Source organism: Sinocyclocheilus grahami, unplaced genomic scaffold, assembly GCF_001515645.1.
Source record: "Sinocyclocheilus grahami isolate Dianchi unplaced genomic scaffold, SAMN03320097.WGS_v1.1 scaffold1025.1, whole genome shotgun sequence".
Classification (NCBI taxonomy): domain Eukaryota; kingdom Metazoa; phylum Chordata; class Actinopteri; order Cypriniformes; family Cyprinidae; genus Sinocyclocheilus; species Sinocyclocheilus grahami.
This window is the reverse complement of record NW_015506204.1, coordinates 254,185-265,362: the sequence shown is the minus strand read 5'-3', so window position 1 is coordinate 265,362 and position 11,178 is coordinate 254,185. Positions and strand designations below refer to the sequence as shown.

At 36.3% G+C, this 11,178-nt stretch overlaps 1 protein-coding gene across 2 annotated transcripts in view; it reads right to left on the bottom strand.

The window, feature by feature from the left end:
- Positions 1-148: 148 nt before the first annotated feature.
- Positions 149-11,178, bottom strand: part of pdpk1a (3-phosphoinositide dependent protein kinase 1a) — a 15,059-nt gene continuing 4,029 nt past the window's right edge. The window contains exons 2-15 of one of the 2 annotated variants that reach the window (XM_016251043.1): positions 8,259-8,483; positions 8,051-8,093; positions 7,828-7,965; positions 7,566-7,710; positions 7,372-7,469; positions 7,007-7,082; positions 6,847-6,915; positions 6,373-6,469; positions 6,119-6,292; positions 4,503-4,583; positions 4,085-4,281; positions 3,714-3,771; positions 3,377-3,529; positions 149-1,638 (exon numbers count right to left, since the gene is read on the bottom strand). In XM_016251043.1, coding sequence (XP_016106529.1) covers positions 1,546-1,638; positions 3,377-3,529; positions 3,714-3,771; positions 4,085-4,281; positions 4,503-4,583; positions 6,119-6,292; positions 6,373-6,469; positions 6,847-6,915; positions 7,007-7,082; positions 7,372-7,469; positions 7,566-7,710; positions 7,828-7,965; positions 8,051-8,093; positions 8,259-8,483 — 1,647 coding nt within the window. In that variant the 3' untranslated portion in view covers positions 149-1,545. Of the gene's footprint in view, positions 1,639-3,376; positions 3,530-3,713; positions 3,772-4,084; positions 4,282-4,502; positions 4,584-6,118; positions 6,293-6,372; positions 6,470-6,846; positions 6,916-7,006; positions 7,083-7,371; positions 7,470-7,565; positions 7,711-7,827; positions 7,966-8,050; positions 8,094-8,258; positions 8,861-11,178 lie in introns of those variants that run through there. The other variant, XM_016251044.1, reaches the window with a different exon arrangement.

The following is an 11,178-nucleotide window of genomic DNA, read 5'->3' as shown; positions in this document are numbered from 1 at the left end:
GAGAAATGTAAACAGCCAGCATGCATGAGAGAGCCAAATGTAAAAGTCAGGGGAAGTCTATAGGGAGCTGTTGTCTTAGCATTGCTGTCTTGCACATGCTACCAACACTCTGTCAGAAACACAAGCAGAAAGATGTTACTATAGTTCATATACACTTTTATTATGAGCCTCAACATGATTTTCTCCTGGACATTCTTCAGTAACATTAAAGGTGCGCAGAAACCCAAGGGCATAAACATTGAATCTGATATAATTTAAGTGACCTGATTAGGACACACAAAAAAATCTCGCAAAATATTACAGCGATCATTCACATTCAAAGGCTTCACATTTCAATATTTACAACACGTGGCCCCTGAACATGAGTCAATTAAAATCTCTGAATATTAGAATATAAATAATATTAGGTACTACAGGCTGAACCACTGCCAGCAAATAATCTTATATAAGAATAAAATTATACAAGGTGCAAATCCAGTAACACTGTGTTACTTTCTGAATAATACATCATCTGTACATCACAGTTACATTCGTTGACAAACCTAGTCGAATTATAAATACATGATTGAACAGTTTCTCAAAAAATGCAGGGAGAAAACACAACAGAAGAGGAAAAACACACTTCTGTGTTTGATTCTCACTTAGTTACAGCATTTTCGTTTGTCTGTGCTGGACCAACATCTTTTTAAATGTACAATAAAGTGGTCAAAAACGGTATCTGCAAACACGGCCCTTATTTACAGTTGCGATTCTCTTCACAGCTCAATTCCCGTAGGTGTAACACCATATTTACACTGCAAGAGAGTGACCCGGCACGACAAAACATGACTGTTGACAACCATCCGCTTTTGCTGCAACACTTAATGCTGCTCGCTTGCAGTGTATACTGTGTAACGTACCTTATCAAGTACTTATTTTCAAACTAAACCGATGTTTATAAATAAAATGTAATATAAAACAAACATAAACAGCAGATTTAAGGAACCCAGTGCAAGTTTCACATGTGAAACCACAAAAAAATCCATTGCTGGGTAAATTTCATACTAAATATAACGGCTCTTAGGTGATTGTTTTTCTGATGATAATAATTCCATGTAATATGATATTATACAGGTGAACAACATGACTTAGAGAATAAATATAAATATATTAATGATATCTGTATCAATTTAATATTTACTAGGAGCATTTGAGTGTCCTCTGTAGCTATCTTTATTATTTTAAAAGGCAACAGATTCAAGTGTTTTTTCCCAAGCTTTTGGGGATACTTCCTATACATATCTATATACCCATATATAGTGTACAAATTGTGGATTTGATTTGCTGAGTTTTACTGATCTTTGATTTTATATTACACCTGCTAAATATGACAAAAACACTGCAAGCAAAACATCTTTTCTCTTCAAGAAGGAATATTGATGCACTAGTCCCATAAATGCACAGTTGACTTCCTGATTGGTAGTTGAATGGTGAAGGGCTCAGGCCCCTAAGACTTGCCTTGACTGCAGTGGTCTTCTGATGCCCCGGCATGTCAGTATTCTCTTATTAGTGATATACTGTTCCCCACACCTCTTGAATCTTCTTACACCATTTGTCTGCATTACCACTGGGATCCATTAGATAATATGTCCTGTTTGGCTGCACACAAGAAAACAATGAAAAGATTTAGCAGCATTTAGCAAAGTCCCAAGAACTACCATGATATTAGCATGTTTTATTTGGATATATAACCTTGGAGCACCATGTTAATACATCATATAAATTATATTTAGTAATCATTCAGTATGATGCATTTATTAAAGGGGTCATATGATGCAATTTAAATTTTTCCTTTCTCTTTGGAGTTATTCTTTATAAAAGTTAAGTCAACCATGCCTACCTAAAACATACGCACTGGATAGCTGGCCAATCAGAGCACACCTCGCTTTTCATTCCGATGAGCTTTGTAAAAATCTATGCGTTTCAGAAAGGCGGGGCATAGAGGAGAAACAATAATGTACAGTATGTGGAAAATAATGTGTTTTTTGAACCTTAAACCGCATAAACACATTTCATTACACCAAATACACAAAATAATGTTATTTTTAGCAACATCATATGACTCCTTTAAAGTATCGTACATTTAAAGGAACACTTCACCCAAAAATGATAATTTGATGAAAATGTACTCACCCTCAGGCCATCCTAGATATAGATGAGTTTTTTTTTTTTTTAATCTGAACAGATTTGGAGAAATGTAGCATTACATCACCTGCTCACCAATGGATCCTCTGCAGTGAATGGGTGCCGTCAGATTGAGAGTCCAAACAGATGATATATATATATATATATATTATGTGTGTATATATATAATCCACATGACTCTAGTCCATCAATTAATATCTTGTGAAGTGAAAAGCTGTGTGTTTGTAAGAAACAAATCAGACAGGACGACTTTTTCACTGGAAAAAGCAATATTATGGATAGAGCATTCATATTTTAGCTGGAAGCGACAGTTTGAAGTTAAAACATACCATTTTGATTAGCCGTCGTACCTACAATGTTTGTGCACTGTGTAAACAATGAGTGACGTATATGTGTGAGAGATCACTTCCGGTGCTTGCGTAAACTACGCCAGAGCACACCTCACGCACCGGATGCCGTGCGCGCGCCCAAAGACAGTTGGACATAGTGGTGTATTAGAGGTAAAATATTATATAAATACTGTTCGGTTTCTGGCACAAACCGATCGTTTCGTGTCTTAGGACATCAATGTGTCGTCACGAGACGCAGGGTTTAATTTGGATTTGTCTGTGCATGTTTTTTTTACTCTCATAGATTTTGTTACCATTGCCATGCATTATAAGACTGATGGACTCCAACGGTTGGACTTAAAAATTATCATATGTGTTCTACTGAAGAAACAAAGTCACCTACATCTTGGATGCCCTGGGGGTACGCAGATAAACATCAAATTTTCATTTTTGGGTGAACTATCCCTTTAATGATGGATTTGTTTCCTACAAATATGTGACTTTTCGCAAAAGACGTTAATTGATGGACTGAAGTCATGTGGATTACTTGTGGATTATTGTGATGTTTTTATCATCTATCTGGACTCTCAATACTGACGGCACCTGTTAACTGCAGAGGATCCATTCATGAGCAAGTGATGTTATGCTAAATTTCTCCAAATCTGTTTCCGATGAAGAAACAAACTCATCTACATCTCGGATGGCCTGAGGGTGAATACATTTTCAGTCAATTTTCATTTTTGGGTAAACTATTCCTTTAATACCATCCCTAAAGCTTTTAGAGAAGGCCATTGTTAGTCAAATAACTATAACATAATAACCTACAAAAGTTAAAAAAAAAATAAAAATACTATAATTTTTACCGTGTGGACAAAAAAGGTCTTGAAATTCTTGGCCTCAGGACGCAACTCTGGAGACCATGGAATTTCCCCCTTTAGTACTTTATTCACAGGATCCACATAATATAGATGTGGCCCTTCTGTCAGTAGAAGCTGACGGCGTCGAGCAAACAGTCCCTGTGAAAAATGACAAACAAGAAAGGGTCAAAAACATTAACTGTCATTACCAACTGCAGCCAAAAGAGGGTGCTATTTGTTTTCATACTCTACTCTTTAAAAAAAGAAAAGGAAAGAAAAACATGCACCTGTTTTTTACTCTAGATACCATAAAAGATAAGAACCAGGGAGAAAAAAGTGTTACCTTTCGTTTGTCAACAGGTCCCATTTTATATATCAAGTTATTCTCAACAAACTGGTGCCTTTAAGATAGCAGATAAAATAGCAGATGTTAATGAATAACAAGCTGGCAGTTAGTGCTACTTGTGTTGTTGAAAACAGAAATATAATGATCAAGAGTTCATTTTACAACATGCTATAAAAACCTAAAAGGAAATGCAAGAGATAAAAAAGATCATTATTAGCACATACACACGCAACCCTTCATTACTATGTGTAATAACAAAATAAATGTGTTTAATCTGCGCTGTCACTACAGGATGACAAATTAATATTTAACCAGAATGAATGTTCATGAGCAGGAAAACACATTTCTGAATGAAGTTTATAACATACCAAGGGTTGCCACTTGTTTGCTTCTGCAGCAGAAGCTGTTTCTCATCACTGGAGAACTGCAGATCCAGCTCAAAGGAGTTGCTGTCCAGGTCATGGATGTACTGCTCAATATTGCTGCAGGATCTCAGTGGAACAATCTGAGATGAGCTGGACGCGACCACCTGCAGGCTTTTGAACTGACTGAGGAGATCTTCATACTGTGGATTCAAATAAAACAGCAAATCAGCACAGAAGACCCAGCGAGCCTGCACTTACTAGCTCACAATCTGTACCTTTAACTGACCTTAGACACTTAAATATTTCACTTTAATTTAACCTCAAGTCATGGCCGATTTTACTTTGCATCTCAGAGTGAAAAAGAATATTAAATGAGAAAAAATAGATGGCAGCCCTGATTTTAGCGCCATCTCTAGCTCACAGCAGACTGACGGTCAGAAGAGAGGGAATAAGGATGTTCTGCACAAGTCGTCAAGCTGACGTCATTAGAAGATACACCATTCTAGAGGGGAAGCAAATTTTCAGATTTTGACTAGATTACGAAAAACAAAGTATTTTTCTGTCGATTAATTTGCACGGAATATTTGTTCACCACAAGACTAGTAACGTGTGCTACGAAAGTAAATAAGATCAATTTTGATCTCGTCAAGACTTCAAAGAAACATGATCAAGGTATCCGTAATGTAGGACCCAGTTTTTATAGGTTTAATAAGTGGTCAATTTTGATTTCTTAAAGGGGTCATATGATGCGATTTCAAGTTTTCCTTTCTCTTTGGAGTGTTACAAGCTGTTCGTGAATAGATAAGATTCCTAAAGTCGCAAAGTCTAAAGTCTTCACTACTACTAAAATAACCCAGAGAAATATTCTTTATAAAAGTTAAGACTGGTCCACGCCCTCCTAAAATGGCTCGTTTAAACACACCCCCACATGTCTACGTCACTGTGTGGGAAGATTTGCATAACACCGCCCAAATGTTCACGCAAAGAAAGAAGGCGTAACTTTATTGTTGCTGCCACCGCCGCCGCCATGTCGTGAAGACACTGTGTGTTTCGTTGCGAAAGGGAAAATTATTTCTTTGGTCTTCCAAAAGAGGACACGACTAGAAATCAGTGGGTAAGTTGTATTTAAAACACTGTTCCAGAACAGTTCAACCCAAATATTCAGATGTGTGCAGCGCATTTTATGGAGGACTGTTTCCTGATCCTGGTAGAGTAGACTACAATGCCGGCTGTCCTGACTCACAGACTGTAAGTACATTTTTTATATTTAAAGAATTTGCCACTGATGATTCAAACGCGAGTTTTGAGCAATTTAGAGTAGCGCTGGTTGTTTGTCATTTCTCCGATCACAAATGCAGACATGGTTTTATGTTTACGTGGCGCGATGCAACGCGTAAAAAGACAGTATAAGTCATTATAATCCGTAATTATGTTCCCACTGGATGCAACAAATTTATAATGGGTTTTAATGTTTTTGTCTCGTCACTATGGGACACAGCATCACAGTATGGTAAGGGGCGTAACATTTCCGTCACACGCTTGAGGTATTCGGCCAATCACAACGCACTAGATCGCTGGCCAATCAGAGCACACCTCGCTTTTCAGACCGATGAGCTTTGTAAAAATCGACGCGTTTCAGAAAGGCGGGGCATAGAGGAGAAACAATAATGTACAGTATGTGGAAAATAATTTGTTTTTTGAACCTTAAACCGCATAAACACATTTCAATACACCAAATACACAAAATAATGTTCTTTTTAGCAGCATCATATGACCCCTTTAAAACATAGTGTATGAGTCTATTTAAAAACTAAACAAAACAAAAAACACAATACAACAAAAACAACCAAACAAAACAAACAAAAACATCAAAATAAAAAAACATAGCAAAAACAACCAAACAAAACACACAAAAAAAACAAACAAAAGCAACAAAAAAATACAAAACGTAAAAAACAACAACAAACAAATCAAAACACTGTTTATATGTAATTTTTCACAGTATTGTGTATGAAAGGTATGATGAATCTAACTAACATTGCCATAGTAGTCTTCATCATCTTCAGCCATGGCTGGTAGGTAAGGGGTCAGCTTGGGTGGGGTCTGGACCGGCAAGTTCTCCCATGAGATCGTCTCAAAGAACATGTGGCATTTCAGTGGATTGAACCCACCCATTTCCTCACATCCTAACCGCTTTCTAGGGTCCAAAGACTGAAATCAAACAATAAGTGTGCTTCAACATAGTCGTGCAACTGAAAGCGATGATATGTAATGGAAACAAAGATTATTACCAACAGTCGCTGCACCAGATCTTTAGCTTTAGGGAAGAACTTCTCAGGAAATTCATATTCCAGCTTTATTATCTTTTGGAAAATCAAGTACTCATTCCTATTAAAAGACAAAAGTAAATGACCAACTGAACTAAATCAATATCAACTGAATGGTTTGTAGTCTCACTAGCAAAGAGCTCTGAATCAGCTGATTGGTTGTTATTGGTTGTAATGTAACCAAAACGGCAAGTGGGTCATGTGACCCAGTGGTTGGGGTTTCCTCAGAAGCCCTCTGTACTGTCTACACAAACAAGTCATAAACACCAAAGCCAACACTTCCTGTTATTTCACACCATGTTTTTTTAAAACTGCGATTACAACAGTGATCAACCAGCAGAAGCGCAAAGCACCATCACCACATTGTTTTGAATGCTTAATTGAACTAAAACTAAACTAACTAACTAAATAAGCTAACTAAACTGATCAGTAATTTACCCGGCTCTAAACGGAGGTAATCCGGCCACCAGCTGGTAGATTATGCAACCCAGTGCCCAGAGGTCAGAACTAAAAGAGAAATATCACAGAAAATATATATTTTTTTAAAGCAATTTATTAACATCTTAATCTGGCAATATTGCACATTAAATGATAAAACCTTTTGCAGGCTGATTTTTCCGTCAGCAGCTCTGGAGAAACGTACTGTGCAGTGCCAACAAAAGAATTGGCTCTTGCTGTAAAGACAAATCTTGACATTAACCAACACACACAGCAGATTCAGGTGGGCACAAACAGAATTACATATCTTCAGTGACTGTAACCGCGCTGACAACTCATATATGTCCACAAAGAGAAATGATAGACTGTCCCATATTTATGTTATTTGAGAGCTGTTGTGAGTGTATCTATAGATAACAAACATTTCATGCCTGACCTGCAAGGGGGTTGAAGGAAGTTAACGACAGTCGTTAGGAACAATCAACAACCAGAGCAAAGAAATTCTATGAAATAACTGTTCATTACTTTGAGCGCTGTCCACCGACAACTGTTTTGCTGTCCCGAAATCTGTAATTTGAATGTGCATCTCTTCGCTCAATAAAATGTTCTCTGGCTTAAGGTCCCTAAATAAAATAAAAAATGTAAATAAATATATTGAAAAAATGCATTACGAATTTATTTCCATTCAAGTCATATTGTTAGTGAAAAGTGTAAATTACCTGTGAATAATTCCTATTGTGTGCAAATACTCGAGTGCACAAACTATCTCAGCAGTGTAGAATCTTGTGCAAGTCTCATCAAATGAGCCTATTTTGCGAATGTATCTAAGTAGTTCTCCATTCTTTGCATAACTGAGGGCAAAATCTGATGGATTAGAAGTTAAGAACATTTTGACAAAGTAATAATGAGTTTAACAAACACAGACTTGATTTAATTTCACAGTTTCACAGCTCAACACCAGTTTTACTCTGAAAAGGATACATAATTTATGTGAATCTTGAAACGTGAAGTAGAGCTTTACGAAAAAGGGATGACCTATGCTTGACAATATATCCTTCTCTCTGATCACATAGTGTGCTTTATTCTCTTTCCTGATGTGATTCTTTTCTAGAATCTTCACTGGAAAACATATTGACATTAGTTTAGTTTTTAATTTAATTTATTTCTAATATATAATATAATATAATATAATAATACCCATTACTTGCATATTCCTTCCCTGTGGCCAGTTCCTTTGCAAGCACAACCTGCAATTCAAACGTGTTGAGCTGTTACAACAAATCGATCTACCAAAAATATCTGTCACTGGCAATTTAATCCCAATTAAATATTGTTAATTATTAAATAGTTATTAAACATTTTACTGCTAAATCTTCTGACGTCTAGGCTACTAAAACCAAAATTGTACCCACCGTTGAGAAGGAACCCTCTCCTAAAATTTTGCCAAAGCTGAAGTCCTCCTTCTTGCGTGATTGTGGAGGCTTGATGGTAGACGTCTTTGGCTGAACGCTTGCCTCACCCCCGCGGACCTCCATACTGAGACAGTGAGGAAGGTTGGAGTTCAGCTGAGTCCTTACCATTGATGAAGAAGCACAGGAACACACCACCACGCTAGGCTGGATGGAAGCAGCATCGTACTGAACGAGCAAAACACACACAGAGAGCAAACATGACAGAGACTCAGACATGCGGGTGCAAGTGCAATGAGGAACAAAACCACCTTGGAGGCTGTAACTAGCAGCTGATAAAGTACAGTAGAGCTTCCGCAGAGGGGAGGGCTGTTTGTTTTCACCCAGGATTACGAGTACTCAAATTCATTCACTCAGACCTGCCTTTGTTTACGCTGCAGAGAACGCAAAATATTTACCCTGCTGAAGTTACAAAAACATCATTTTTGCACCAACGTTTCGGTTAAGTGGCACTGTTAAGTGTAACCACACTTTTGATGCTAACCACATGTACTGTACCTCAACGAAACTTGTGAGGTGATCGTTTGAAGGAGCTTTCAGTCATTTTTGACTTATTTATAAATTTATACATAGATAGTTTAAATTCACTCCAGTCTTACCAGTAGCCAATTTAAACAGATCCATCATTAAAGCATTTTAACTTTAAACCATTGCTTCTGGCCAAAATACGAGTCCGTAATCCATAATAATGCTTCCTCCAGTAAAAAAGGCTATCCCCTGTTGTCCTCTCACATCAAAATCCACCAACACATTTTGATTGGAACTGTTTTTGAAAAGGCTTTGCTTGTAAGCAGTGCTCGATCTGTGCATTTTTCTCTCCTGATTCAGACGCGGCAAAGTTTTCACTGAAAAAAAGCATTATTATGAACAGAGGACTCATATTTTTTGCTGGAAGCAACATTAAAAATATTTTAATGACATATTTGTTCCTTAAAAACACACAGCATTTCACTTCACAAGACATTAATTGATGGACTGGAGTGATGTGGATTACTTGTGGATTACTATGTTTTTATCAGCTGTTTGGACAATGGACTCCCATTCTGACGGCACCCATTCACTGCAGAGGATCCATTAGTGAGCCAGCAAGTACAGTAGGATTCTTTCTTGTAGGCAAATCTATCTCTTTATTCATTTACTTGTAACTGCCATTTTATGTTTATATGGGGCAATATGACATTTAGTGTCATATTTAGACTATCAGTGTGATAATAATTATGACTTCACAAAGAGGAACCTGAGAGACAAGACTAATTATAATTCAACCATCCAATTAGGAGCATGTTGTTTAGTGGCCTGCGAGACTTAAGTCTTAAAGACATATGTATCTCATATACATAAAAGATTATGTCTGTATCAACATAAGGCAGTTTTTAGCTTTAACACCCAAAGCCATGCAAATAAAGGAAGACCTGTTTCCCCACAGCAGGTTGATCACTCCTCATTTGTTTACTATGGGAAATGAGGAGAGAGAAAAAACATATTCTAAAAGGTTCTGTTATTAGTGTAAAGCCCTGGTACTTTCCAGACACCTGCTACATAAGGCACTCCAGTACCACTTTGCCAAACACACTCAACCACAGAAACTAAAGAGGACTGTCCCCCTGCCTGTAACTGACAACATGGATGCTACAGGAGCTTGACATACAGAAAAAAGTAGAAATCATGCCATATACACACAGCTTAATGACATATTAAAAGGTAGAAGGAATTTAAACTGTTTGCAAACAGCACTCAGTGAAAAGTACTAAAATAAGATAGAAGTGCAGCACCAGTTTTCACACACCTTCTAATTCTTTTTTTATTACTATTTTACTATTTATATTTATTTAAACATTTCTGAATAATTGCTTTTCGAATAATATTTTTGAAGTCATCAATAGTATGGAAATTGCATTATGCAGTGACAAAAAGTGCATCCTGTGATGCTTTTTGGCCGTTTTTGGTTCACCAGCCAGTCCAAATAATCTTCATTCTTAGAATTATATATTTATGTATTTAAATTATCAAAATATTTATTGTCAAATAATATCTCAAATATATGAAAGCCACTTCCTCCACATAAACTCAAAATTGTGAGATACTAAGCCACAACTATTAAAAAAGTCTAAATTATGAGATAAAAAATATAACTTTTTAGGTCATAATTACTTTGTGTCATAATTTTGACTGTCATTAATGATTAATGAACTGTTTGTGTCATAATTTAGCTTTATCTCATAATTTAATTGGATCTAATTGAATTTGACTTTTTATCTCATAATGACTTAGTATCTCTTAATTTCACATTTTTATGTAATAATTATGTTTTGCCAAAGGTTTTTAAACATTAGATTTAAATTAAAATACTGTTTTTATAAAGAAATACACACATCGACATTATGTTTGTCAGAATATAAGATCATGAGAAACTTGACTGGTAGTTTGTGTTTGGATCAGCTATCTGAACAGGTAACATCACTTTTTTTTTACAGGGCTCTGCACTTACTTTTCTTTTTAGGAGCACCTTCTGATCAATAACAAAATTAAAAGGTGTTTGGTAGTGGTATTTGTAGTAAAACTGTGGTTATACAAATGGTAATCAATACACCATGGTTACACTTTTACTACAATAAAACCATGAGTAATTTTCATAAGGGATGTAAGTCACTTAATATTAACTTCTTGTTTATTGAACTGTTGTATTAAATCAATATCACATTTGCAAACTCCCTTAATAATCATTAAAAGCTGTCACTAACCTTTAGGGGTTGAACGACTTCTGATTTTTTTAATGTCGACTTTTATGTGATGAAAGTCGAGTCGAAGTCGACTAGTCGCTGATGACGTCATTAATAAACAAATAACTCTGGAGCTGTGACAA